At 54.3% G+C, this 22,786-nt stretch overlaps 1 protein-coding gene and 2 non-coding genes across 6 annotated transcripts in view; all 3 read left to right on the top strand.

The window, feature by feature from the left end:
* Positions 1–16,620, top strand: part of LOC106825988 (zinc finger protein 213-like) — a 30,824-nt gene extending 14,204 nt beyond the window's left edge. The window contains exons 1-11 of one of the 4 annotated variants that reach the window (XM_044747007.2): positions 11,230–11,479; positions 11,564–11,704; positions 11,785–11,980; positions 12,098–12,186; positions 13,041–13,151; positions 13,290–13,457; positions 14,019–14,241; positions 14,530–14,646; positions 15,043–15,117; positions 15,645–15,748; positions 16,346–16,620. In XM_044747007.2, coding sequence (XP_044602942.2) covers positions 11,405–11,479; positions 11,564–11,704; positions 11,785–11,980; positions 12,098–12,186; positions 13,041–13,151; positions 13,290–13,457; positions 14,019–14,241; positions 14,530–14,646; positions 15,043–15,117; positions 15,645–15,748; positions 16,346–16,459 — 1,413 coding nt within the window. In that variant the 5' untranslated portion in view covers positions 11,230–11,404 and the 3' untranslated portion in view covers positions 16,460–16,620. Of the gene's footprint in view, positions 1–3,235; positions 4,616–5,494; positions 6,008–6,704; positions 6,829–7,054; positions 7,129–7,333; positions 7,458–8,563; positions 10,145–11,229; positions 11,480–11,563; positions 11,705–11,784; positions 11,981–12,097; positions 12,187–13,040; positions 13,152–13,289; positions 13,458–14,018; positions 14,242–14,529; positions 14,647–15,042; positions 15,118–15,644; positions 15,749–16,345 lie in introns of those variants that run through there. The other 3 variants (XM_070485088.1, XM_014833031.3, XM_044746994.2) reach the window with 3 other exon arrangements.
* Positions 16,621–17,239: 619 nt separating this feature from the next.
* On the top strand, positions 17,240–17,312 carry TRNAR-CCG (transfer RNA arginine (anticodon CCG)). The gene has a single exon. It is a non-coding gene; the product is annotated as a tRNA-Arg (tRNA).
* A 1,546-nt stretch (positions 17,313–18,858) lies between these two features.
* Positions 18,859–18,931, top strand: TRNAR-CCU (transfer RNA arginine (anticodon CCU)). The gene has a single exon. It is a non-coding gene; the product is annotated as a tRNA-Arg (tRNA).
* Positions 18,932–22,786: the final 3,855 nt, after the last annotated feature.

Here is a 22,786-nt window from a genome sequence, read left to right as displayed (position 1 = left end):
GCCCTCACGTGGTTCCAGTCTAGTGGGGAAGACAGACAAGCAGATAAATGGCACATACATGAATTTCAAGTAGTGACAAATGCCAGAAAGAAAGGGTGAAGGAATGGAGGATGTTAGGAACTGATTGTCAGAGAAGGCCCCTCCGAGGAGGGAACATTTAAACTGAGACTTGAAGAATGACAAGAATCCGTTTTACAAGGATTTGGGGGCAGAACCTTCCAAGCAAGGGGAACAGAATGAATAATGGCCCTGCCATGAGAAAGACACTGGTGTTCCAGGAGCTGAAATGACACCCCTGGTGGGAGGGAGGGAGGAAGGGAGGCTAGAGAGGTGAGACTTTGTGAGGGGTTGTGGCCAGTTTCTCCCTGGTGGCCCGCGGAGCGTGGGGAACAGGAGGTTATGAGGATGATCCAACCTTTCTCATCCTCCTGCTCCTCGGCCAGCGTGTGCCATGGGGTCAGGCAGTCTTCCCGCCTGCACCTCAGTCACCTCCTAGAGCACACCAGTTTTTCTGTCCTCAACTAACAAAGCTCCTGGCTAGCCATGAAGATTAATACAAGCCAACAGGCCTGACCAGAACAAGTTGAGCTCCAGTTTTCAGGGAAAAGATGCCTGGAGGGCCAAACTCTTGCAGTCTCTCATGTCCCCTATGCTCCTGTGGCCATGCCTATATGACAGTTCCTGGTAATGCATAATTCCCTGGAACTCACCACTCTGTATTGAGCACTTACTGTGTGTTCAGAGTTAGTGCTGGGCTAAGTGGTCCACATGTATTCTCTCATTTAATCCTTATAACAACCTTACGAGGTAGTGAAACCGTTAGGATTCAGTTTAACTACAAATAACAGACCCAGAATAACGGGGTCTTAAGCAAGACGGAAGTGTATTTCTTAAGATAAAGTCTCGAGGTAAGCAGCCTATGGCAGGACTGGGATGGCAGTCCTAATCCACAAAGTCAACAGGGACTGAGGGTCGTCCTAGCCTGCTGCTCCACCGCCATTAAAGTGCCCTCTCATGATCCCAAAACCATACATGCTGATTTAAAAAATTTTAATCAAAGGGGAATACTATGTACAACTTTATGTTAAAAAATTTGAAATTGTAGGGGCCGGCTGGGTGACGCAGCAGTTAAGTGCGCACATTCCGCTTCGGCGGACGGGGGTTCGCTGGTCTGGATCCCGGGTGAGGACATGGCACCGCTTGGGAAACCATGCTGTGGTAGGCGTCCCACATATAAAGTAGAGGAAGATGGGCGTGGATGTTAGCTCAGGGCCAGTCTTCCCCAGCAAAAAGAGGAGGATTGGCAGTAGTTAGCTCAGGGCTAATCTTCCTCAAAGAAAAAAATTTGAAATTGTAGATGAAAAGGATGATTTCCTAGAAAAATTAAAACTATCAAAATGTAGTTAAGAAGACATAGAAATTCTGAATATCCAATATCCCATAGGAGAAATTATAAAAATAAACATTTTTTCTACTTCTATTTTTAATGAAAAAACTTAGTAGGCAGTAGTGCTACTTGAGGTATACATTCTGGTTGTAATAGAGATCCAAAATAACAGTGGTTTAAACGGTATCTATTTCTCTCTCACATCACTACCTGGGTATAAATCCAGGGCTAGTCTGGTGGCTCCACAATCATCAGGAATCCAGGCACCTTCTGTCTTATTGCTTTGCCACCTCTGGGTGTTACTCTCATCTCCATGGTCCATGCCACTATGTCCAAATTCCTGCTAGCAGATGGGGAAAAGAGAATAGGAAGACATGGCTCATCCCTTTCTAGTAAGATGCATACATCACGTCTGCTCACAACTTACTTGCTTCAATTTAATTACATGGAAGAGCGGCTGGGAAAACATACTCTTTATTCTGAATGGTCATGTGCTCATCGAAAAATTCTTACTATAGAAAGGGAAAACTGATATTGGGGAACAACAAGCAGTCTTTCTGCTGCAGATGAGAATAGATGCTCCTTAATATAAGCATGGATATATATCAGAGACAATAGACAGTCGTAAACCACTAAAAGTATTTTCATTAACCAAGACAATGATGCTGCTGTCCTCAATTTTTAAGATTGTTTAGGGAGTTCTGGAAAATGCTATAAGACTAAGAAAATAATGAGTATAAATTCTGGAAGTGAATATAAATTTTCTGGAAAGAAAAATTGTACTTTTTCCATTATTTATAGATTTTATTTTCTAGCCAGGAAAATAAAACACTATCAGAAGGAAAAGAAAGTGCAACTAGGTGGTCAATTTAAATATAATTGTATAAAAATAATTTATCATCTACCAGCAATGCTCAATAGAATACATGGCAGGTGTGCCAGTTATTAATTTATTTCTCTCAGCCCCCAAACACCCTATTTGTCCTGCTTTGTGATACTGTACCTGGACCCTGTAGAATTTCTCCTTGGCTAGCCAACTTGATGTTAGTCTTTGCTGATAGAGGGCGCCGGAAGAACACTGTAAGGCTGCACCTGGAAAAAAGGACTTTGAAGTTCCTTCTTCCTTGGGGGGTTCTCTGCTGCGGCCCAGTAGCAACCACTTCAGCAGTCTTCACAGAACAGTCTTGGCTCCTGCCCTCCAGCAAGTTCAAGCAAAGGCAGGAAGGTGTATATAGAAATGATCTGCAAATACGGAGTAAGAGGCTTTAGATAAAATATGGAACTTTCGTGCTATGGAATACTATGCAGCTTGCAAAATAGGTGAATTTTGTTTATAAGTGCTGTTATAGAAAGGTATCCCTGATAGACCTACACGTCAACAAAACATTACTTAGATAGAATGATTCCAGATTTATTATAGATGTAGAACTGTACGAACAGGACTAAAATATTAATAATGTTTATTTTTGAATGGCCTTATTAGGAATATTTTTTACCTTCAGTTATTTAACAAATATTATGCAAGGCACAATTCTAGGTGCTGGGAGTAGGGCAGTGAAAACGGTCTGACATCATGTAGCTTACAGTCAAATAGTGGGAGACAAATATGTCAGGTAGTGATAAAAGGACGAAAAATAAAGCAGGGCAGAGGTATGGGGTTGGTGGGGCTGTTTACGTAGGGTTAGGGAAAGCCACTTTGAGGGAGTGACATTTGAGCAGAGTGAGGGAACTAGCCTTGTGGATATGGATGCTTGTATAATTTTCCACTTTAACTTTCTTTTCTACACTAAGCATGCCATACTTGCATAATCAAAACAAAACAAAACAAGAAAGCTCTTTCTATTTCAGCTGCAGATCTCCAGGTCAAGGAGTAAGTAGAGAGGGTGGGAGCAGGTCCACAGGCATGGAAGGAGAACCCAGAGCTTCCCGGACACGGCCAGCCTGCTCTAGATTCCCCCCGGCCCCTCAGACGACGCCGCTGGTGGGAGAGCGCGCGGCTCCCCGGGGTCACTGGCCCCGCCTGCCGCGTCCCGCCGAGCGACCCCAGCCGACGCTCGGAGACGGATAAGCGCCGAAGGAAGCTCCACGCCCTTCACTGGGCTGCATCTTCCAGGAAGCTCTGCGCCCCGCTGGGAGCTGCTAAAGACTTGGGCGAGGGCGAGTCCCAAGAGGCTGGAGACGATTCTCCCAGGCCGAGCTCCAGCTGCTAGGCCGCGGCCCCCTCGGCCCTCCACCCACTCTGGAGCGGAAAGAGCCGGCCTCGGAAGGAAGATTCCATCCTAGCGCATCCCTTCCGGCGGAGCGAGCTCTCCACTCGCGGTTGGGTCAGCCGCCGTCTCCGCCCACCAGGCCAGCCTTAGCTTCCTTCCCTTTCTTGCCCATCAGGGGCCAGAGGAGCAGAGAAGCTAAAGCTAAATCTAGAGAGCGGCACAGCACCAGTTTTGGCGCAGACCCCAGCCGGGTGGCATGGGTTTTGACGGGCATGGCGTCGCTGCCAGAAGACCAGCCCTACGGGTTCTCCCCGGTCATTGGCCATCTGTCAGGGAGAAGGCGCCAGGCTTAACAGGGGAACGACCGACTGGGTTGTGTAGTTTCCAGTGGTTGTCTCGGCGCCTGCGCTGTGTCGCTTCCCGGCGAGCCCCGCGCCAACTTCCGGCGCCGGGGCCTTGCGGCGGAACTGGGAACGCCTGGGTGGCTGTGGGCGGTGTGTCCCGGGGGCGGGACCGGCGACGCGGGCCGCCGGGCTCCGAGGTCGAGAGCTGGGCTCCCGGCGGCCGGGGCTGGCGCCCCGAAGCAGACACCGAAGGGGACGCACACCTTTGGGAAGTGCCGAGGGGAGCCCGGGGCTCCTGCACCCGCTGCCCGCCCCGCCGCCTCTCAGCTCTGCGCGGGCAAGGCTGCCGGGGACGGAGCGCCGGGCTCCGGGCGGGTACGCGTTCCCGCCCGCCGCGTCCTGCCGAGCCACCCTGGTGAGTCCCTGGCTCTCTCCGAGCCGAGCCTCCTCGGTCACTGGAGGATGAGAGTGGAGTGCGTACTTCAGGGGTGTTGTGAGAAGGAGAAGAATAAAGTGAAGAAAGTGCTAGTGTGTAGTAGAGAAGAACTGGAAACAACCTGCCTGCCTGCCTCGCTCGGGTGTTGGTTGAGAAACTGGAGCACTTCCATACTGCGGAATCTCCCAGAGCTGCTCCCGGGGAAGCGTCGTTAGGTGGAAACGCGAATTACAAAACAGTATGTGCAGTAAGACCTCATTCATGTAAAAGCACGCACAAAGCACTTTTAATTTTTTCGCTTCCATAGACACATTTTCAGTAAATAAGGCAAGAAAAGGTCTGGGAGATCATATGTGAGACTGTTAATGGAGGGGCACCTGCAGTGTGGAAGAGAGAGTTTCTCTTTTATGTATTTCTGTTTTGTTTAAATTCCCTCTTCTGTATTACAATGGTTTGTATTGTTGAAAGAAAAAGCAATTAAAGAAGACTCCAAAGTGCACACTTTTCAGAACTATTGTGAGTGGCAATAAGATATAAATATGTGCTATACATTCATATGTACCTGTGGGTAAATGGCTTAGGATGGTGTCTGTGAGCCCTTTGCTGACCCCCAGGGCCAGATGTGTTTTGGAATTCAGGAATTTTTATATTTGACGAAGATAATACAGTGCCCATATGGCATATCAAGTGACACCACCCATAGATTCTGGGAGAACACTGAATAATCAAATGAATTAATTAAAATTTTTAAATTGAAGTATAATATACATACGGAAATATACATTGTAAATACAGCTTGATGAGTTTTTATAAGCTGAGCAAATACGTTAATATTTCTGACATAAAAACGTGAATGTTTAAGTAGGATAAATGGAGATTGTAAATAGGCTCATATAGCAGGTCAGGTGGTGGAAACTGGGAGTTTTGGATTTCAGAACTGAGGATAAGGGGCTGTGGGCCTGTATTAGTAGGAGAGAGAGTCACGTGAGCAAGGTATTACAGGAGAGCCTAAAAAAGGATTCAGGGCCCCCACAGGATGGGAGCTGGAGTTCCTGGATGTCCCTCCAGGCTGGCATTGGCTCATGTACTGCCCTCTCCTGTTTTATTTTTTCCCCAGGAGTGTGTGTCCAGATGCCAGCCCGGCTACCATAGGGGATCCCTCTGGGAGACTGAAGGGTGGGCTCCCAGGCCCAGGCTGAGGCCCACCAGCCCTGAGCCGTAGGGCAGGGGGATGGCAGCCACCCCAGAGCCTCGAGACCAGACCCCTGGGGAGGGAGAAGGGCTTCTGATCGTCAAGGTGGAAGATTCCTCCTGGGAGCAGGACTCTGCCCAGCAAGAGGACAGCAGGGATTCCGAGACCTGCCGCCAACGCTTTCGGCAGTTCTGCTATGGGGATGCAGGTGGGCCCCATGAGGCCTTCAGCCAGCTTTGGGAGCTCTGCTGCCGCTGGCTGCGGCCCGAGCTGCACACCAAGGAGCAGATCCTGGAGCTGCTGGTGCTGGAACAGTTCCTGAGTGTGCTGCCTGGGGGCGTCCAGGGCTGGGTGCGTGAGCGATGCCCGGGGAGTGGTGAGGAAGCCGTCGCCCTGGTGGAGGACCTGCAGAAGCAGCCAGTGAAAGCTTGGCCGCAGGTGAGGGGCCTCTGGGCTGAAGAGAGGGCCATCTCCATCAAGAAGAGTCTCCAGGAGTGGTGGGGACGCAGAGCTTGAGGGAGCATCCACAGGAGCACATCATAACAGATGCTGCTTTCTGAAAGACACTGTCCAAATGAATCTGGTTTCTTTTTGGTAGCTTTGAAAGACAGCAGCGGGACCAGGGTGGGCATGTTCCAGGAAGGCAGGCTTTAGCTCCACACAGGTTCTGCAGATCTTTGTTCCTGTTCTGCTCTAGGCTAGGCCCTGGGGATACAGTGATACACGTAATGAGAGGACCAGAGGGGGTGTGAGAAGGTAGAGCTGTCCACCCTGCTGTCTTGTGGGGAGTTGGGTCCTTAACACTGGAAGCATCTGGGGAGGTGTTAATGAGTGGTTGGGGTGTAGGGTTCTGCCCATGACAGGAAGGTTCCCCCACGCCCCCTTGCTAAGTGGTTCTGTGATTTTGGCCTTTGGAGGCTGATTCTGGCCTCATGCTTGATTGAGAAATGTCCTTGAGCACGCAGCACTGCCTGGTGTCACATTCTCCTCTGGACTTTCCTGGGGCCCCATGTTGATCTCCTTCCCCGCACCTCAGGATCCTGAGGGTCATGTCCTGTGTCTCCTTCCCAGGGATTAAACTCTGTCTCCCCGGTCTGGTGTCGGTCCTGATGAGCATGTTGTGGTTCCTGCACAGGATGTGCCCTCAGAGGAGGTGGAACCCGAGGCTACAGTCCATGGATCCCAGGCCAAGGGGCCTCCCCCAAAGGTGGGGGCACAACGCCAGCCGCCTGTACCCTGGGAGCAGCACAGCCATGGTGGTGAGTAAGCTGGTAGGCTGCAGAGTGACTGGGCTGGGGCCTGGCTCCTTCCCAAGCATTGCCCTAAGAGTAGGAAGGGTATTTGTGTCCTGTGAAACCTAGGTGCCTGTGCGTGCGTGCCCACGTATGCATGCGTGTGTGTGTGTGTGCATCATGCACAGGAGAGCATGTGAGGTCTCACTTCCGGCCTGGCTGGCTTCTCTGAGGCTCCGTTCTTTTCCTTCAGCCCAGTTTCCTGCTCTGCTTAAAGAGGGGAGTGCCAGAGAGACGACAGACACCTGCTTTGCCTCTGGGGTCCCTGTGAGTTATCAGTCTCTTTGTCCCCTCTGAGGTGTTGAGTCCCTAAAGTGAGCCTTGCCTTCTCATCAAAGCCTCTTCCGTCTAACCCACTCCTGCCTGGACCCATCCTTGTCCCCATCCCAACCCCCTTCCTGCCCCCGCCCACAGTTGCCTGGGGAGTCCTGAGCAAGGCAGCCCTGAGCTGGGTTTTTTCACCTCATTCCAGGGACCTGTGACATTTGGAGACATTCCCTTCTATTTCTCCCGGGAAGAATGGGGGTCCCTAGATCCTGCTCAGAGAGATCTCTTCTGGGACATAAAGCGGGAGAACACCCGGAACATTGCTCTGGGTAAGCAGTGGGTACAGCTGGGACCCTTGGGATCCTTGGCTCCTCTGAGGAGTAGGCTGCAGCCTCCTTCAGGATCCCAGCAGCAGAAGGTGGGCAAAGGCAGGCCACACCCCTGCATGTCCTGCTGGAATCCTCAGTCTTCCTTCCCACCTGCTCCTTAGCTGGCTCCAAGGTAGGCTTTCCCTGGGTCCCTTCAAGAGTCCTGGGTGATTTCTCTTTTGTGTTAATGTTCATCTTTCTCTGCCTTCTAAGTGTATTGATATGTGACAGGTGCGTGCGACATGCTAGTGCTGTGCTGAGCACTTGTATGGGCATTATCTCATTTGATCCGCACAACCCGGGGCGTAGAAATGTTGTCCCCGTTTTAGAGTCGAGGGACCTGAGACTCAGAGGTGACCAGACATTGAAGGGACAGAGCTGAGACTCAGTGTAGACAGTGGTTGTCACGGCCCTCAGCCTGCCCTGTAAAGAGATGCTGGCAGTGAAATCACCTATTGCGTGGCCACAAGGCCTGGGCCCTGCTCAGTAGAGGCCACAATCCTGGGGTCCCTCTCCAAGCCTGGGCACTATTTGGGGATCATCTCATTTAATCCACACAATCCAATGGGATGGACCAGGATTCCTCCCAGTCTAAATGTTTGTTCTTGAGTTTGGAGAAGGAGAGCTTGTGTAGTGAGAGGAACCACCTTAGCTGAACCAATGTGGTTCCTCAGTTTCTGCTTTGAATGGTAAGAGTCTGTGCAATTTACAGCCTTTACCTCAATCTCTTCATTTAGGGAGTTTGAACAGCCAGGTTTCAGAAAGTGAGACGTAGGACCGCAGTGTGGCAGCCGAGGCCCAGGTCGATCAGGTGTGTGACTAGGATTCCCTGGCCAGCAGATCAGCCCATGGGCGCCTTGCCATGGCTCTAGACGTTTCTCTGTGGCAATAGGTCATGTCACTGTTGTGTGGATGACGAAGCTGCACCTGGGCTCTGCTGGAGACTGGGCTGTCCGAGGGACTACCAAGGCGCTTGCCCCTGAGCCCTGTTTCTGCGTTTCTGCCGGCCTCAGCTCTGGCCCCAGAACCAAGTGGGTCTGAAGAGGCCACTTCCTCTCCGCTTGCAGGTTTGGGGCTCAAGAGCCACAGTGAGCATTCCCGGCCAGAGGAGGCGCTCCCGGGTCAGGCCGGCGGCGACGTGACTGTGTCCTGGAGCCCTGCGGAGGCTGAGGTCTGGGAGAGCGAGGCCCGGCCAGGGGCGACCCTGGGGCGGGCAGTAGGGGCGCGGCGAGGACGGCCGCCCACGCGCCGGCGGCAGTTCCGGGACCTGGCGGCCGAGAAGCCTCACAGCTGCGGCCAGTGCGGCAAGCGTTTCCGCTGGGGCTCCGACCTAGCGCGCCACCAGCGCACGCACACGGGCGAGAAGCCGCACAAGTGCCAGGAGTGCGAGAAGAGCTTCCGCAGCTCCTCGGACCTCGTGCGCCACCAGGGCGTGCACACGGGCCAGAAGCCTTTCTCCTGCTCCGAGTGCGGCAAGAGCTTCAGCCGCAGCGCCTACCTGGCCGACCACCAGCGCATCCACACCGGCGAGAAGCCCTTCGGCTGCAGCGACTGCGGCAAGAGCTTCTCGCTGCGCTCCTACCTGCTGGACCACCGGCGCGTGCACACGGGCGAGCGGCCCTTCGGCTGCGGCGAGTGCGACAAGAGCTTCAAGCAGCGCGCCCACCTCATTGCCCACCAGAGCCTGCACGCCAAGATGGCCCAGCCCGTGGGGTGAGGGCCGGAGCAGGGCGATCTCCCTAGCGCGGTTTTCCCTCTCCCCCTCGGGAATTCAACCCCCGTCTGTAGCCACCGCCCCGGCTGACTGCCCTGCTCTGCCCTGGGACTTGAAATGGAAATCCCCTATGACCTTGGCACCATTCCCTTCCTGCTCCTAGGGTTTTTCTTGCCCTCTGGCTTCCTGGAGCCTCCCCTCCCCCGCACATTCGGGGCCAGTGGCATTAAAGTAGGGGAGACACTGGGGCAGCAGGGAAGTGTGAGGCCTCGGGCGGGGCCTGGAGTCCCTATCCGAGAAGTCCCTCAGCCTTGCTTCCCTCGTGGCTCTTTGTTCCCTATCTTCTCGGCTGGGTGTGTGGGCCAGCCCTCTGCCCTGCCAAGCTGTGCCTTCTGGTGAGAGTGGAGGAATAGGCCTTGACCCTCAGGGCACTGCTGGGCGCTGGGAGTGTCAGTTAGCCCACACCTCTGACGATGTGGGTCCTGGGCATGGCTACAGGGCCTTTCTGGCCTCTACCCCCTCCCATTTCCAGGCCATGACCACTCTGCCCTGTCCCTGTGACCCAGAAGCTGCCTGCCTCCGCTCTCAGCAGACTTCCCCCGACTCCTACGAGTGCGTCCCTGAGAGATATTCCCTCCCAGTCTGGCGAGGGTCGTGGTGGCTCCAGGGACAGGAGGGCGACCGTGCAGTCTAAGAACAGGGCTAGCGGAGGCGCACTGCTCCCCATTCCTCCAGAGGCATGGGGTCTATGGTACTTAACACTAGCACTTCGTCAGCACTTTGTTGCTGACTCTTTAGGCACTGCTTTCCATGGCGGCATCTGCATCATCTGCAGACTGGCATTCACAGGGACAGACCGTAGGCCCTCCAAAGGAGCTTGGCCCAGCTGGCCTCTAAAGGGCAGCCAAAGGGTCTGAATAAATGCGGAAATTGCCTCCAGGTTGTTGTGTTCTCTAGGTGGCTGCTGGGTGGAGGGATCTGGAGTTAATACCCCTCTGCCTCTTGGCCTGGTAGTCCTGGTGGCATGTGGTGCTACGTGGTCACCAGGTGGAGCCACATTCTTGGCTTCCAGGTCTACTGGGCCCAAAGGGCAGCCACGAGTCTCAGGACTCTCATCCTCCTGTGTCAGCCAGTGCCTGCCCTAGTCTAGGGACAGCTCAAGGTGGGACAACTGGTAGTACCCCTCCCTACTCCAGCAAGAGAATGGGGGAGCTGAGCAGGACTTGGGGTCTTTGCCAGGACACCTCCTTTCTCCCCATTGGTGAAACGAAGAAAGAGGCTTGGAGATGGGGTGACTGGGCAGGGTGGTGGTATGCTCACACTGCTGGTAGGGGATCCAGAACTCAAAGCCAGTCCCTGCGCTCAGATCCCTTATGGAGAGAGGGCTGCTGAGTCAAAATGGGCAGGGACCCCATTCCCCATCCAGCCTTTGACATCTGACCGCTCCCCTGCCCAGGCCCCAGGAGCTGGTGGGTGCAGGTCAGAGCTCTTTCTGCCTCTGGTGAGCGCTTTCTGACTCACCTGGTCATGGCCTCAGTGGACCTGCCTGAAGGGCAGTGGGGGCGGCTGAGACAAGGTGTTCTGTCCCTTGGTCTGTGTGTGTGCCAGCTTCTCTGCCTCCTGGGCCCTTCCTCAGCAGCCCCCATGTGACACTCAAATCATTCTGAGGTTGCTGCGATGGACCCCATTTTGCAGATGAGGCAACCGGGGTCTCACTGTGGACAGCTGACCCCAGTTGGGGGTTTCTGCCTCTGGAGCATGCTTGTCACGCTCCCCAGGCCCTCATGCTGGCGGCTGCTGTGTGTATGTGTGTGGGCGCTGGGCATGAGTGAGTAGGAGGTGACAGGTGGCAGGAGAGTGCTTGGACTTTGTTGGTGCTGTTGGCTGGTTCAGAAGGGAGACACTCAGGTGTAACGAGATCAGATGGGAGGTGGGCCAGGAGCTAAGAATAGGATTGGACATGGGTCCTGGCTCAGGTGGGGCATGTCAATGCCAGCCAGGAAGTAGCCCGCTGGAATCAGAATAGCAGGGAGTAGGGCCCAGGACTCAGGGTTCCAGGAGAGGGGCAGAGTCCGACTCAGCTCATAAACAGAGCTGATAGGACGCAGCGCAGGGACAGAGGAAGGGTTGGGACCCAGGGTACTGGTACCAGGGCGGGAGCTCCGTGCTCAGAGGAAGTGCCCACTTGGCCCCCATGGCCTTCCTGGTGGCTGGGACCCTGCGGGTGGCCGCAATGGTGGCAGACACTCAGGAGAGCCTAAGGAGAAAGGTAGTGGAGGCTCTGCCTGGCCCAGCTCACTCCTGGCTCCTGGCTGAGCCCCACTCCAGCCCAACTCTGGCCTTGCCTCCCCAGGGGAAGTACAGCACACAGGGTCCAAAGGTGGCCCTGACTCTCAGCAGCCCTGGGGTGTCGGCCTCTACAGTGGCTGTCCTGGAGGGCATATTCCGGGCCCTGCGCGTTGAGAGCTGGCAGAGAAGGGAGGCCTTGGTCCAGGTGAGCCCTTGCCCGCCTCCCGCCTCCGCCCCAACCTGGGGCCTCCCTGGACCCAAGCCCAGCCTTCACTCTTGACCTAGGGCTTCCTTGGGGAGCTGGCTGGCTTCCGGGAGCAGCTGGATGCCCATGGGGGCCCTGTGGGCTGTGTCCTAGTGGCCTTGGTGGCCCCCAGTGGGCTGCTGAGGCAGCCACAGCAGCTGGTCCAGGAGCTGAGCCGCTGTGGGGCCTTGCGGGGCTGCCCCAAAGTCTTCCTGCTGCTCTCGAGTGCTCCTGGGGGTGAGTGGGCAGGGCAGGGAGCCCTGCTTGTGGGGCAGGGCAATGTTGGGGTGAGGGAGGGTGGGCAGGGGGCCTGAGACCCTCCCTTCCAGGCCAACGTGCTGCTTCTCCACTCAGCTGCCCCTGAGCCTGGAGCCTTCCTCACTAGCCTGGGTGAGCTCTGTGGCCGCTGTCCTCACTGGTCCCTGCTGCAGCTGCTGACAGAGGTGGGGGCTCCAGATGGGGATTCTTAGGGAGGGGGCTTGCGCCGCTCAACTCCCCTGGCCCTGCTGTGCTCTCCTGAACCCATTAGACAGTTAGATTCATTCATATGCTCCCCACCCGTTCATTCTACAAAATCTTCATTGTTTACACATGTGGTATCAGCCACAGGGCCTCGCCTCCCATTCCCACCTGTGCCCTTCCTCTCAGCCCACTCAGGGTCCCCCAGACACCAGAATCTTCAGAACTCCATGCCTTTGCCCAGGCTATGCCCTCTACTTGCGTGCCCTCACTGTTGTCCCTGCCAGCATCACACAGTCCCTTCCAGGCTGTCAGTGATGCCCTTCCTCAGCCTTCCTGAGTCGATGCTTATAATTCTACCCATCTCTGTTCATACTCACCCAGGCAGTGACTGTCCTGTCAGACTGTGGGTCCCTGGATGTCAGAGCTGGGAATGATTCAGATCTGGTCCTGAGGCCCAAAGTTCTCATTGGGCAGTTGGGTGGCCCCTGGGTGACCCTGGAGGTGAGGGCTGGGCCCTGGTTCCGCTCCACAGCTTTCCCCAGCCTGGTGCCCTCCCCCAAAAGATGGAAGGGCAGTGGTTAATGGCATGGCCAATGTCCACTTGAGGCCATCCATATCCAGGGATGCCCATGACCTTGAGCCTGAACTGGAACCCCCCTCATGACCTCCCTCCTTTCCTCTGTCTCCTCCTCTCTGTTCTGGCAGGGGACCCCAAAGAGACTGTAATAGCCATGATCCTGGCTGAACTATTTCCTGGAGCTAGGATCCTCATTCCCCTCCCCCCCCCCCACGCCCATGTAGCAGCCCTCTGAGGTGTCCTCTGGCCTCTCCCCAGGTCTTCTGCAGGACAGCTGAAGAGTTCTCAGGGGTCACCTACTGCCCAGTCCTTCGGAGCTCCTTGCGGGGGGCACTGTGCCTGGGGGACACGGAACCTTGGGGGCTTGAGGTGAGGGGGCCAGGGCAGGGATCCAATCATCTGACAGCAGTTGCCAGTGGGACAGAGACTCAGGGAGACCGGAGATGGGGGAGGCGAGAGCTGGGAGGTCCTCAGACCACTTTGAATGCACCTTAACCCTGTCTGTAGCCAGAACCCAGTCCCAGCGCTCAATATGACCTGTCCGGGGCCAGGGTCGCCCTCCTCCTGGCCGTTATCCGGGGCCGCTCTGGGGCCCAGCACGACGTGGAGGCGCTCCGGGGCCTGTGCCAGGCCCTGGGCTTTGAGACCACCCTGACGACCGACCCTACAGCCCAGGTGAGGGGAAGCCCAGAACTTGTGGTGCTCTGAAGGAAGGCACCCCTGGACCATGAGGAGTCTCTCCTCGGCCTCTCAACCATTATGGGCAGGAAGAGGAGCCCCAAGTCCAGCCCCCATCCTCCCCGCTGCATGCACTGGGAACACACTTCCTTCCCTCTGGAAGCCCGGTCTCCTGCGGTCTCCCACGCTTGCTGTTTCTCTGCTCCCCCACTCAAGGCCCCAGCTGGACCCTCAGGTTTTTCCTGGGAGCATCTCAGATTCCTTCCCAGACACCTGTCAGCTCACTGCCGGCCTCTCACGCCTCTTAACTTTTTGGTGCAGCTTCTCTTCTGGGGCCAGAACACCAGCTGCAGGCACCTGGACCCACGTGTCACCCCGATGAGGCCATACCAGGCCATGCAGCATGGGGGTTAGAAAAAAGACTTCCTCCCTGGGCCTGAGGCTGACAGAAGGCGGGAGGTAGGGCAGGCAGGGCGCTGGAGAAGCCTACCTCGAGGACTGCCAGGTCCTGGGGAGGCAGCTGCCCTGGCCCAAGCCTCAATCTCTATCCCACCCTAGGCTTTCCAGGAGGAGCTGGCCCAGTTCCGGGAGTGGCTGGACGCCCACAGGGGCCCCGTGAGCTGTGCCCTTGTGGCCCTGATGGCGCATGGAGGGCCTCAGGGACAGCTGCTGGGGGCTGACGGGCAAGAGGTACAACCAGAGGCACTGGTGCGGGAGCTGAGCTGCTGCAGGGCCCTGCGGGGCCGCCCCAAGATCTTCCTGCTTCAGGCTTGCCGTGGGGGTGAGCGGGGCCTGGGGCCCACCTCCAGCCTGCCCCCTCCTTCCCTAGCCTTCTCAGGCTCCTAGGACTTGCTGCCCACCTCCTCCAGGAAGCCTGTGCCCCAGTCCTTTCCCCACCCCCTCCCCCGCCTCTCGTAGAGGTCAGGGCCATGAACTTGAGCATGTCACCCTCAGCACTTTTCATTCAGCACTCAGAATGTCTCCAGCCTGGCAGGCCTGCGCTGGAGCCCTGGAGGCACCCCCAGGCATCTGCTGACTGAAACGACCTGACTGTCCCCTCCTTCCCCAGGGCACAGGGACGCTGGCTTGGGGCCCACAGCTCTCTCCTGGTTCTGGCGCTGGCTGCGGGCACCACCAGCCACCCCCTCCCATGCCGATGTCCTCCAGGTCTATGCCGATGCCCAAGGTAGGACTGCCTTCTTTCCGGACCCTGGGCTTGGCAGGGCTGTGGGGGAGCTGTCCGGAGCACATTTCCAGGGCTCTGAGCTGGGGTTCTGCTGCCACCTCCGTCCTCTCTTTGCCAAGAGGATGGGAAGGGAAACCTTCCTAAACCTCGAGGGACTTTGAAAACCAAGGGCTTCTTCTCCTATTTGAGCTTAGAAACCACTCTGGAGTCAGGAAAGTGAGATGGCTTTTCTGTGGTCACACAGCTGGTCAGCAGCAGGGCTGACATTTGAATTCTGATCTCTTTCCTGCCCTGCACTCTCCACTGCCCTGGGCTGCCCTTGGGCCAGACTTAGGGAGACCCAGGGGCTGGTGGAGTCCCAGGATGCTGGGTAAACGGAGTTGATCCTTCCTGCAGGCAGCTCCTCCAGGGGCCCCACTGCAGGGAGCTCTGACCAGGCAGACATCCTGATGGTCTACGCAGCCGCCGAGGGTAAGGGGACCAGTCATCAAGAAGCCCCACTACACAGGGCCCAGCCTCCTGGCTGGAGATCTGGAGTGGCTTTAGGGGCAGCCAGGGCTTGGGGGTTGGGGAGCAGGGGCACCAGCCCAGTTGCATTTAAGCCATCTTCCTTCCATGCTTATTATTTATAAAGTAGTAATGCTGGTGAGCACGTCGTCTTCAGGGCTGACTGTGCCAAGCACCACATCTACACCCTTCCCTCCAGGCTGTAAGTTCCATGAAGGCAGCTCGGTTCTGTCTGCCTCAGGGCCCTGCCCAGTGCCTGGCACATTGTGGGTTCATAGGGCATGTTTGTTCAATACTGAATCCATCATATATTCACTCCGCAAATGTTGAGCAACAACTGGTTCCAGAAGCAAGAAGTTCCCGCTCCCTGCCTGCCCCCCGGGGTCCTGTGTGCTTGACCCCCACTTCCACCACCAATAGGCCCCTGGGGAATTGGAAAGCAGCGGGTAGGTGCCCAAGTCTGATACCCCAGCCCTGGTCCCCTGGCCTAGGCTGTGTAGCCTATCGGGATGAGACGGGCTCAGACTTTATCCAGACGCTGGTGGAGGTCCTCAGAGCTGACCCCGAGGGAGACCTCCTGGAGCTGCTGACTGAGGTGTGTTGGGGCCTGGGGAGTGGCAATAGGGGGAGAAGGGCTGGATGCATCCTTCTCCCCGGCCCTGGTGTTCTGATCACCTGCTATTCACCCGGCTGGGGAGGGAGTGATCCCCCACCCTCGGCAGTAAGAGATGGCCGAACACACAACACCCACACTGGACAGGTGAGATGGACAGCAGTTATTAGTCTCATAAACCCACAGCTGGGGAAAGATTATATATCTTATGTATAATTACACACCGTTCGGGTTGCCACACAGCGCTGCTCGGGTTGCACTCCGGAGCAGAGCAAGCCAGCAGGGGCCGTGGGCTGCAGGCTTTGTGGTAACAGGGGTGGGGCGCCCCCTGGTTCCCGCGGGAGGAGGTGATTGGCCCGTTTGAACAGTTCTGCAGGCTGGCAGGGAACTGAGGCCGCTCAGGCTGAGGACGGGGTGCAGTGCGGCTGGGTCTGGCAGGTGGGGGAACTAGTGCAGGTGGGGAGCTTTTTCCGCTGGGTGGGGGGCACATCTGAGAGGAGCAGGGGGACTTATGATTACGCCTTTGGGGCCCCGTAAGGCCCAAAGATGTCGAGGCAGCCGTGAGAGTGGTCCTCGCAGGTGAATCGGCGGGTGTGTGAGCTGGACGTGCTGGGTCCCGACAGCGACGAGCGCCGCAAGGCCTGCCTGGAGATCCGCAGCTCGCTGAGGCGCCGGCTCTGCCTGCAGGCCTGACCGCGCCCGAGGCCGCTCAGGTGGAACCGACAGTGGGGGCCACACCCCAGCGCCATCACTGACTCCCTCCGCTCCGCGGTTTCCTCGCCTGTAAACGGAGCATCACAGCACGGGCGCCGGCGCTCAGCGAGCGTACAATAAACATGTTGATGGTCGCTGTACACGTGAACAGTGCCTGCTCTCAGAGAGGTGCGACAGTAAGAGAGAATGTATGCAAAGTGCCTGGCACTTCATAAAGGCGGATACGAGGCCAGGCCTGCCAACACGGGCTGGGCTGGCCTAGAAGTCCTGGGAAGGGGCTGCCGGGGTCCACAGCGCTCTCCTAGCACACGCGCCCCGCGCTAGGCCGTGGAGATGCAGGAGACGCGACCCCGCCTTCACGGCGGTCAGCGTCTAGTCTGGGGCCATAAGACTGGAACAGAGACTGCAGGTTTGGCGGGACGGGGAGGAATCACAGGCTCTGGGGGAGCAGTGGGCAGCTCCTGGCCCAACGTGGGCCGGGGGCCCTTGGAGAAAGAGATCCCAGGGGGCCCCTCGGAGCAGGAGGGGCTTGGGCAGCGCCCCCGGGACTCGAACTCCTCCTCACAGGCCCGCGCCCACCGTGCCTGCCAAACATCCGGCGCTCAGTCCTGCTCCGGGCCTGGTGCTCCTCTTGGAGCCCCGCCCACACGGAGCCCAAGAGGCGGGGGCTCCTCGCCGCTGTGAGCATGCGCGTTGCGGTACACTGCGCAGGCTCCTGCACAGGCTCTATGGGAAAAGCTGCACAATTGTCGAAAGCAGGGCCGCGTGGCCTAATGGATAAGGCGTCTGATTCCGGATCAGAAGATTGAGGGTTCGAGTCCCTTCGTGGTCGCTGTAGGGCACGTTTTTCTCCCTCGGCTTAAAATTTTCCCGGTCTCTGGACAGCACCCTACGCCGGCCCAGGTCGCTCGGGCTGGGCCAACCGCCGGCCCCGCCCCGCCTTCTTGCCCCCGGGACGCAGCCCTGCGCCTGCACCCGCCGAACTCCAGATCCGGGGCGAAACCGAGGGCGCTACGGGCATCAACGCCGGCCGGATCCGCGCGGACTACGGAGTCTGAAGCCACAGGCCGCGAGTCCCGAGAGCCCATTCGGGATTGGCTACGTGAATTACGGTTTAGAAGAGGAGAACTGTGACGGACGAAGGGTTGGACTGTTGGGGGGTGGGAGTGAGTTGCCCTAAGGGGGTCAGAGGACAGTGCGTTTTAAAATATAATAGATTATTGTGATGAGAAAGGTTTGGAAGTAGATAGTAGTCATGGTTGCACAATATTGTGAACGTGACGGATGCCACTGAATTGTACGCCTGAAAATGTTAAAATGGCAAATTTAACGTTATATATATTTTTTACTACAGTAAAAAGTTTTATAAACCTAATAGATTATTTCTTGCAATGAGAGCGTACCCTTAAATAACTACTGTGAATATGTATTTAAAAATTTAAATATAAAGAATATGCCCAGGATTGAGTCATCATTTTTCCGTGAAAAAATGTCTCTACCTGCAAAACTGAGTTCTCTCTAAGGGATTCTGGCTAAGTGGAATGACCAAGGTGATGGGACCTCCTCCCATCAGGGTAAACGCTGGGAGCATGTCAGCTGAGCGTGTACCCCGGGCAGTGGGCGCAAGTGACCTGCGGTCATGCGGAGTGTCACTTTCTCCTTTATCGTTTTTGTGGTGTTTCAGCGGGTTACTAAGGGCTCATAAATATAAAGAAGAAAAACTTCATTAAGATAAACATTTTAAAGATGAGAAAGAACATCCATCTTATGGTAGGAAAGTAAACGCTGGATTCTACCGACTGAGATAGCGGGGCGGAGACAGAGCCGGTATGGAGGGTCCTTAGGACAAAGACCTAAGGCGGCTGGGATCCTGCTAAAACCCGCGCAGACCTGGGCCCAGGTGACACTTTCGGTCTAAGGGCCATATGAGGAGGAGCACGCGGACAGGGACCAGCCCTTTTCCCAGGCTCCGGGCTGGTCCCCCATCCCTTCCTCTCCCACGTTTTGCATCGGAAACGCCTTCGGGCGAGTAGTTACCCCCGGACCCGGATTCTCTAAAAGGAGAGGGGAAAGGGCTCGCAGGGATTTGATCCCGAGACCTCTTGCACCCTAAGCGAGGATCATATCCCCCAAGTCCAACAAACCGATTTGACACCTGCTTCCCCAGGTCTTTGAGCTCCACCGCTTGTGAGCGGCCTCTTTGGGGTCCGAGGATGCTCTAGAGCCGGCAAGATTTGAGCCAGGGGGCCAGCCAAATACAGGTGTCGAGGGGCCGTTGAGAGGCCAGCACGGAGGTGGGAGGCTGTGCATAACCTGCGGGAACCACAGAGAGGAGACTGAGAGACTGGTCTAAGACCATTGCAACCCACCTCTTGCCAGCCCCGGTGGCCTAATGGATAAGGCATTGGCCTCCTAAGCCAGGGATTGTGGGTTCGAGTCCCACCCGGGGTAGAGGGGGTTGAGTTTTAGACCCCTTCCAAGGAAAAGTGGGAAAAAGTGAAATGAAACTCTGTGGCTACTTAACCCAGTGGGGCAAGCAAATGAAGGGAAGGGTTGTTGGAGGTTATCCAGACGCAGCCCTAAACTTAACCCAGTGAGGCCCATTTTTGATAAGGAGGGCACGTTTTCAGCTTTCAGAAAAGAGTGCTTGCGTCTTTGACACTATTTTAATAACCATTCATTCTACTTGATATAAAGGAATAATTGTTCATTTTTCTGAATGTGTTAATTGTGGTTACATATATTTTTTAAAACCTTATCTTTTATAAACACATCCAATTATTTAGAGATTAAATAATATGACAACTGGTCTGCTTTAAAATACTGGGCTGGGTGGTGACTATAGTTAATGGTACTGGATTGTATACTTGAAGTTTGCTAAGAGAGTAAATCTGAAGCATTCTCAACACACAGACAAAAGGTAACTGAGATACCGGATGTGTTAATTGACTTTGCGGTAAATATTTCACAGTGTATACATGTATCGAACCATCACGTTGTACACTTTAAATATATGCAATTTTATTTGTCAATTATACCTCAATAAAGCTGGAAAAAATATAATGGGTTGGATGAAGGTATAGACGAAACCTATCTGTGACTTGATAATGACCTAAGCTAGGGGACATGAGGGCACATTATTCTATTTTCTCTGCTTTAGTGAATGTTTGAAATAATCCATAATGAATTTTTCTTTTTTTTAATCCATGCAATACATGTCTTCATCCTCAAGGTAAAAATCTTCCAAAATGGACATGGTATAGAGGAAAATTAGAAGACTCCTATACCACCTGCCCATAGAGGGGATGACCAGTGGAGCTTTGTCATATAGCCAATGAAAACCATAGTTCTCCTTTGCCGTTAGAAACCATGAATGAGACTCTTCTGTTCCTCCAGCTCTGGTCTTACTTCTCCCACTTTCTCAAGTATCTAGGGCCCCATCATCCTCGCTGAAATGGGGGACCTCATCTCATTGCAGTATCTCCCACCATCACACGTGGCCTGCAGAGAATGGGGTCCACTGAGCTATCCAAGGATGCTGGTGTTTCCCTCACCAATGTTTCTCAGTGCCTCATTAAAGGGAGCATCCTCTGGGCCCTCTTGGTGGGGTGGTCGGTGTGCACATCATACGTGATAGATCCATTGCAGCATTTCCATCTTGATAAGTCTTTGGATTCCTTTCTCTACCTGATATCAGGGACATTCTCACATTTCAGTCTCATTAAACACAGGCCACCACTGAGTCCAATGCTTAGTCAACCAACCAAGAATCCTGGTAAAGCCACATTTGGCTGCATGAGATAACATGTTAAATACAGGCTTTCTGGAAGTGCAACCAGATCAATAAATGCACCAGATGCAAAATCATATTCCATGCTCCTTACTCTCACACCCTTAGAACCATTCCCACTCATATTCCCTAGGTTTCTGCTTGCATAAATGAGCAAAACTTGCAATTCTTTTGGCACATAAGCTATTTCCTCCAGGGTCAGTCCTTGTACTTGCTCCCTGCAGCATGCGGCTCTGACTATAGTTAAGGGGCCAGTGGTAACAAGGGTGATTGGCGTGGGCTTTGAGGACAACTGGCATCCCCTTGCAAGACAACTGCTCCAGGTGAGATTACAGGATATTCAAACACAGGAAGGCTGCCCTCCTCACATACCAGAGGATGGGCTGCTTTCGCTGGCAAGGAGGCTCCAAGTGACTCAGGGGTTCAAGATTCTCAACTTTATCTGAGCCCACCCATGTGTCCCCAAGTCTTCGGCTCCACTTCCTCATAATCAATGCCATTTCTTCCGCACGAAAGATTTTTCTCAGGCTGTGAACTCAAATTAAGCTGTGATTCCGCAACATGCATAATTCAATTACGTGTTTGATCTTCAGCAGTATCAGCCCTGCAGCTATAAAATTATTCTATAGCTGCCATAAAATGTCCCTGGGTCTCTGAACATGACTTTGGCTGAAAGTTTACAGATCTAATCTTGTCATTTTCTTTCTGTAAGCAAACTGGTGCACTCAGAAGGATCCTTCCCATAGTCTTTGTAGTCACCTTTACTGCCACAACAGTCCAAGGCAGCAGCCACGTGGTCCTCCAGGGTGCTGCTTCAGTCAGCACTTGATCATATCAACCAGGTGATACTTGGCTCGGTCATAATGCCACTGTGGGCCATGAATTACCAGCATCGAATTTCCCATCAGCACTGTGTTCAAGCCCAAATTCGTTACCGAATCAGGGCCCAGGCAGCAGTCAGAAAACCCATCCACTGGGGATGGGGGAAATAAGGACTGGTTGGTAAAAGGGTACAAACTCTCAGTCATAAGATGAATAAGTTCTGGGATCTAGTACATAGCATGATGATGATCGTTAATACCATTGGATTGTGATGAGGATTTTAGGCTGGTTACTTTTAAAAACTGCAGATGAGAAGGAGGCTCTGAGGAGTGGAATTTGCTTGCCGTTTGATGAGAGATATTTGCATTTGTGAAGGAAGTCTCCATCTGTGGGGGGTGTCTCCCTCTCTGCACCAGGAGGAAGGCGGGATGGCCTTGTCTCTGGAAACTCTTAATGGGGAAGGCAAGGACTTAAGTTGTTTACTATCTGGCAACCTCATGTAACTGACCCTCCCCCCCCCCCCCAACATCCTCCTTTGTCTTTACCTGAAGATAATATTTAAGTGGTGGCTTCTGCCATTTACTCAATCCAATCTGATTCTTATCTAAAAGTTATAGGACCACCCAATAACCAAACCCCACCGGCACTGATCCCATTTTAACAACTCTTTTTACTTCTTCTTTCCTTTGTCTTGTAAAGAGATAACTCACATACCTATGCCTTAAATTTAGCCTTACTCTCCACCCATGTTTGCAGCAGCAGCTCCTCCTGCCTATGGGTCCTGTCCCCACGCAGCAGCCTGACTGCCCACGGGTCCTGTCCCCATGCTATTCCATACTATTCTCTAAATAAAAGAGCACTACTGCCAGACCTTGAGAGTCCAAGAAATCTTTCTTTCGACTCCTCGGCTCACTGACCCTGCATCAGATTGTATACTTGAAATTTGCTAAGATCAAGTGTTCTCACCACACACACACAAAAGGTAGCTATGTGAGGTGATGGATATGTTAATTAGCTTGATTGTGGTAATCATTTTACAATGCATACATATAAAAAATCAACACATTGTACACCTTCAACATATATGATTTTTGTCAATTATGCCTCAATAAAGCTGGAGGAAAAAAGAAAACCCATCCGTTATTTACCAGACTAATGAAAAGTGATTAAGTATAAGGAGCAGTTAATAAGGTTGTTGAGAAGGCAGAAAGGGCTTGAGAAAGCAGCCACCCCCCATAGGGCCAGGGACCAAGGGCAGAGGTTGGAGTATTAAAAATTAGAAGCTTGGGAAGGGCCTTAGAGAGCTTAAAAGCAGATCTCTGAATCTAGCGTGGGTGTCTCCGAGCTCAGAGGAGGGACCCATGGGCCTGGAACGCAGACTTCTGAGGAGGCGACCTCAGCCAGCTCACGCTGGTGGCTCTAACGAGCGTGATGAGGCTGGTCCTGTGAGTGTTGGGGAAACTTTCAACTAGATTCAGCCCCTATTTCTGGAACGGATAGAAAAGTGAGGCTGTGGGGGTAGGTGAGACCAGGAAACAAACAGGAAGCAGTGAGTCCCTTCTTCCTCCTCCAGCCCTTCAGTCTCTCTAGCGCCTCCTTGGAGCAAAATCTAACACAGATCAGTAAGTAGGGTCTAGAAGGATGAGTTTGAGGCTGAAAGAGTTGAATTACTGGCACACCTGCCCTGTCCTGCT

Source organism: Equus asinus, chromosome 14 (genome assembly GCF_041296235.1).
Source record: "Equus asinus isolate D_3611 breed Donkey chromosome 14, EquAss-T2T_v2, whole genome shotgun sequence".
NCBI classification, from domain to species: domain Eukaryota; kingdom Metazoa; phylum Chordata; class Mammalia; order Perissodactyla; family Equidae; genus Equus; species Equus asinus.
Note: the sequence above shows the minus strand (reverse complement) of the source record. Positions and strands in the feature narration are given on the sequence as shown.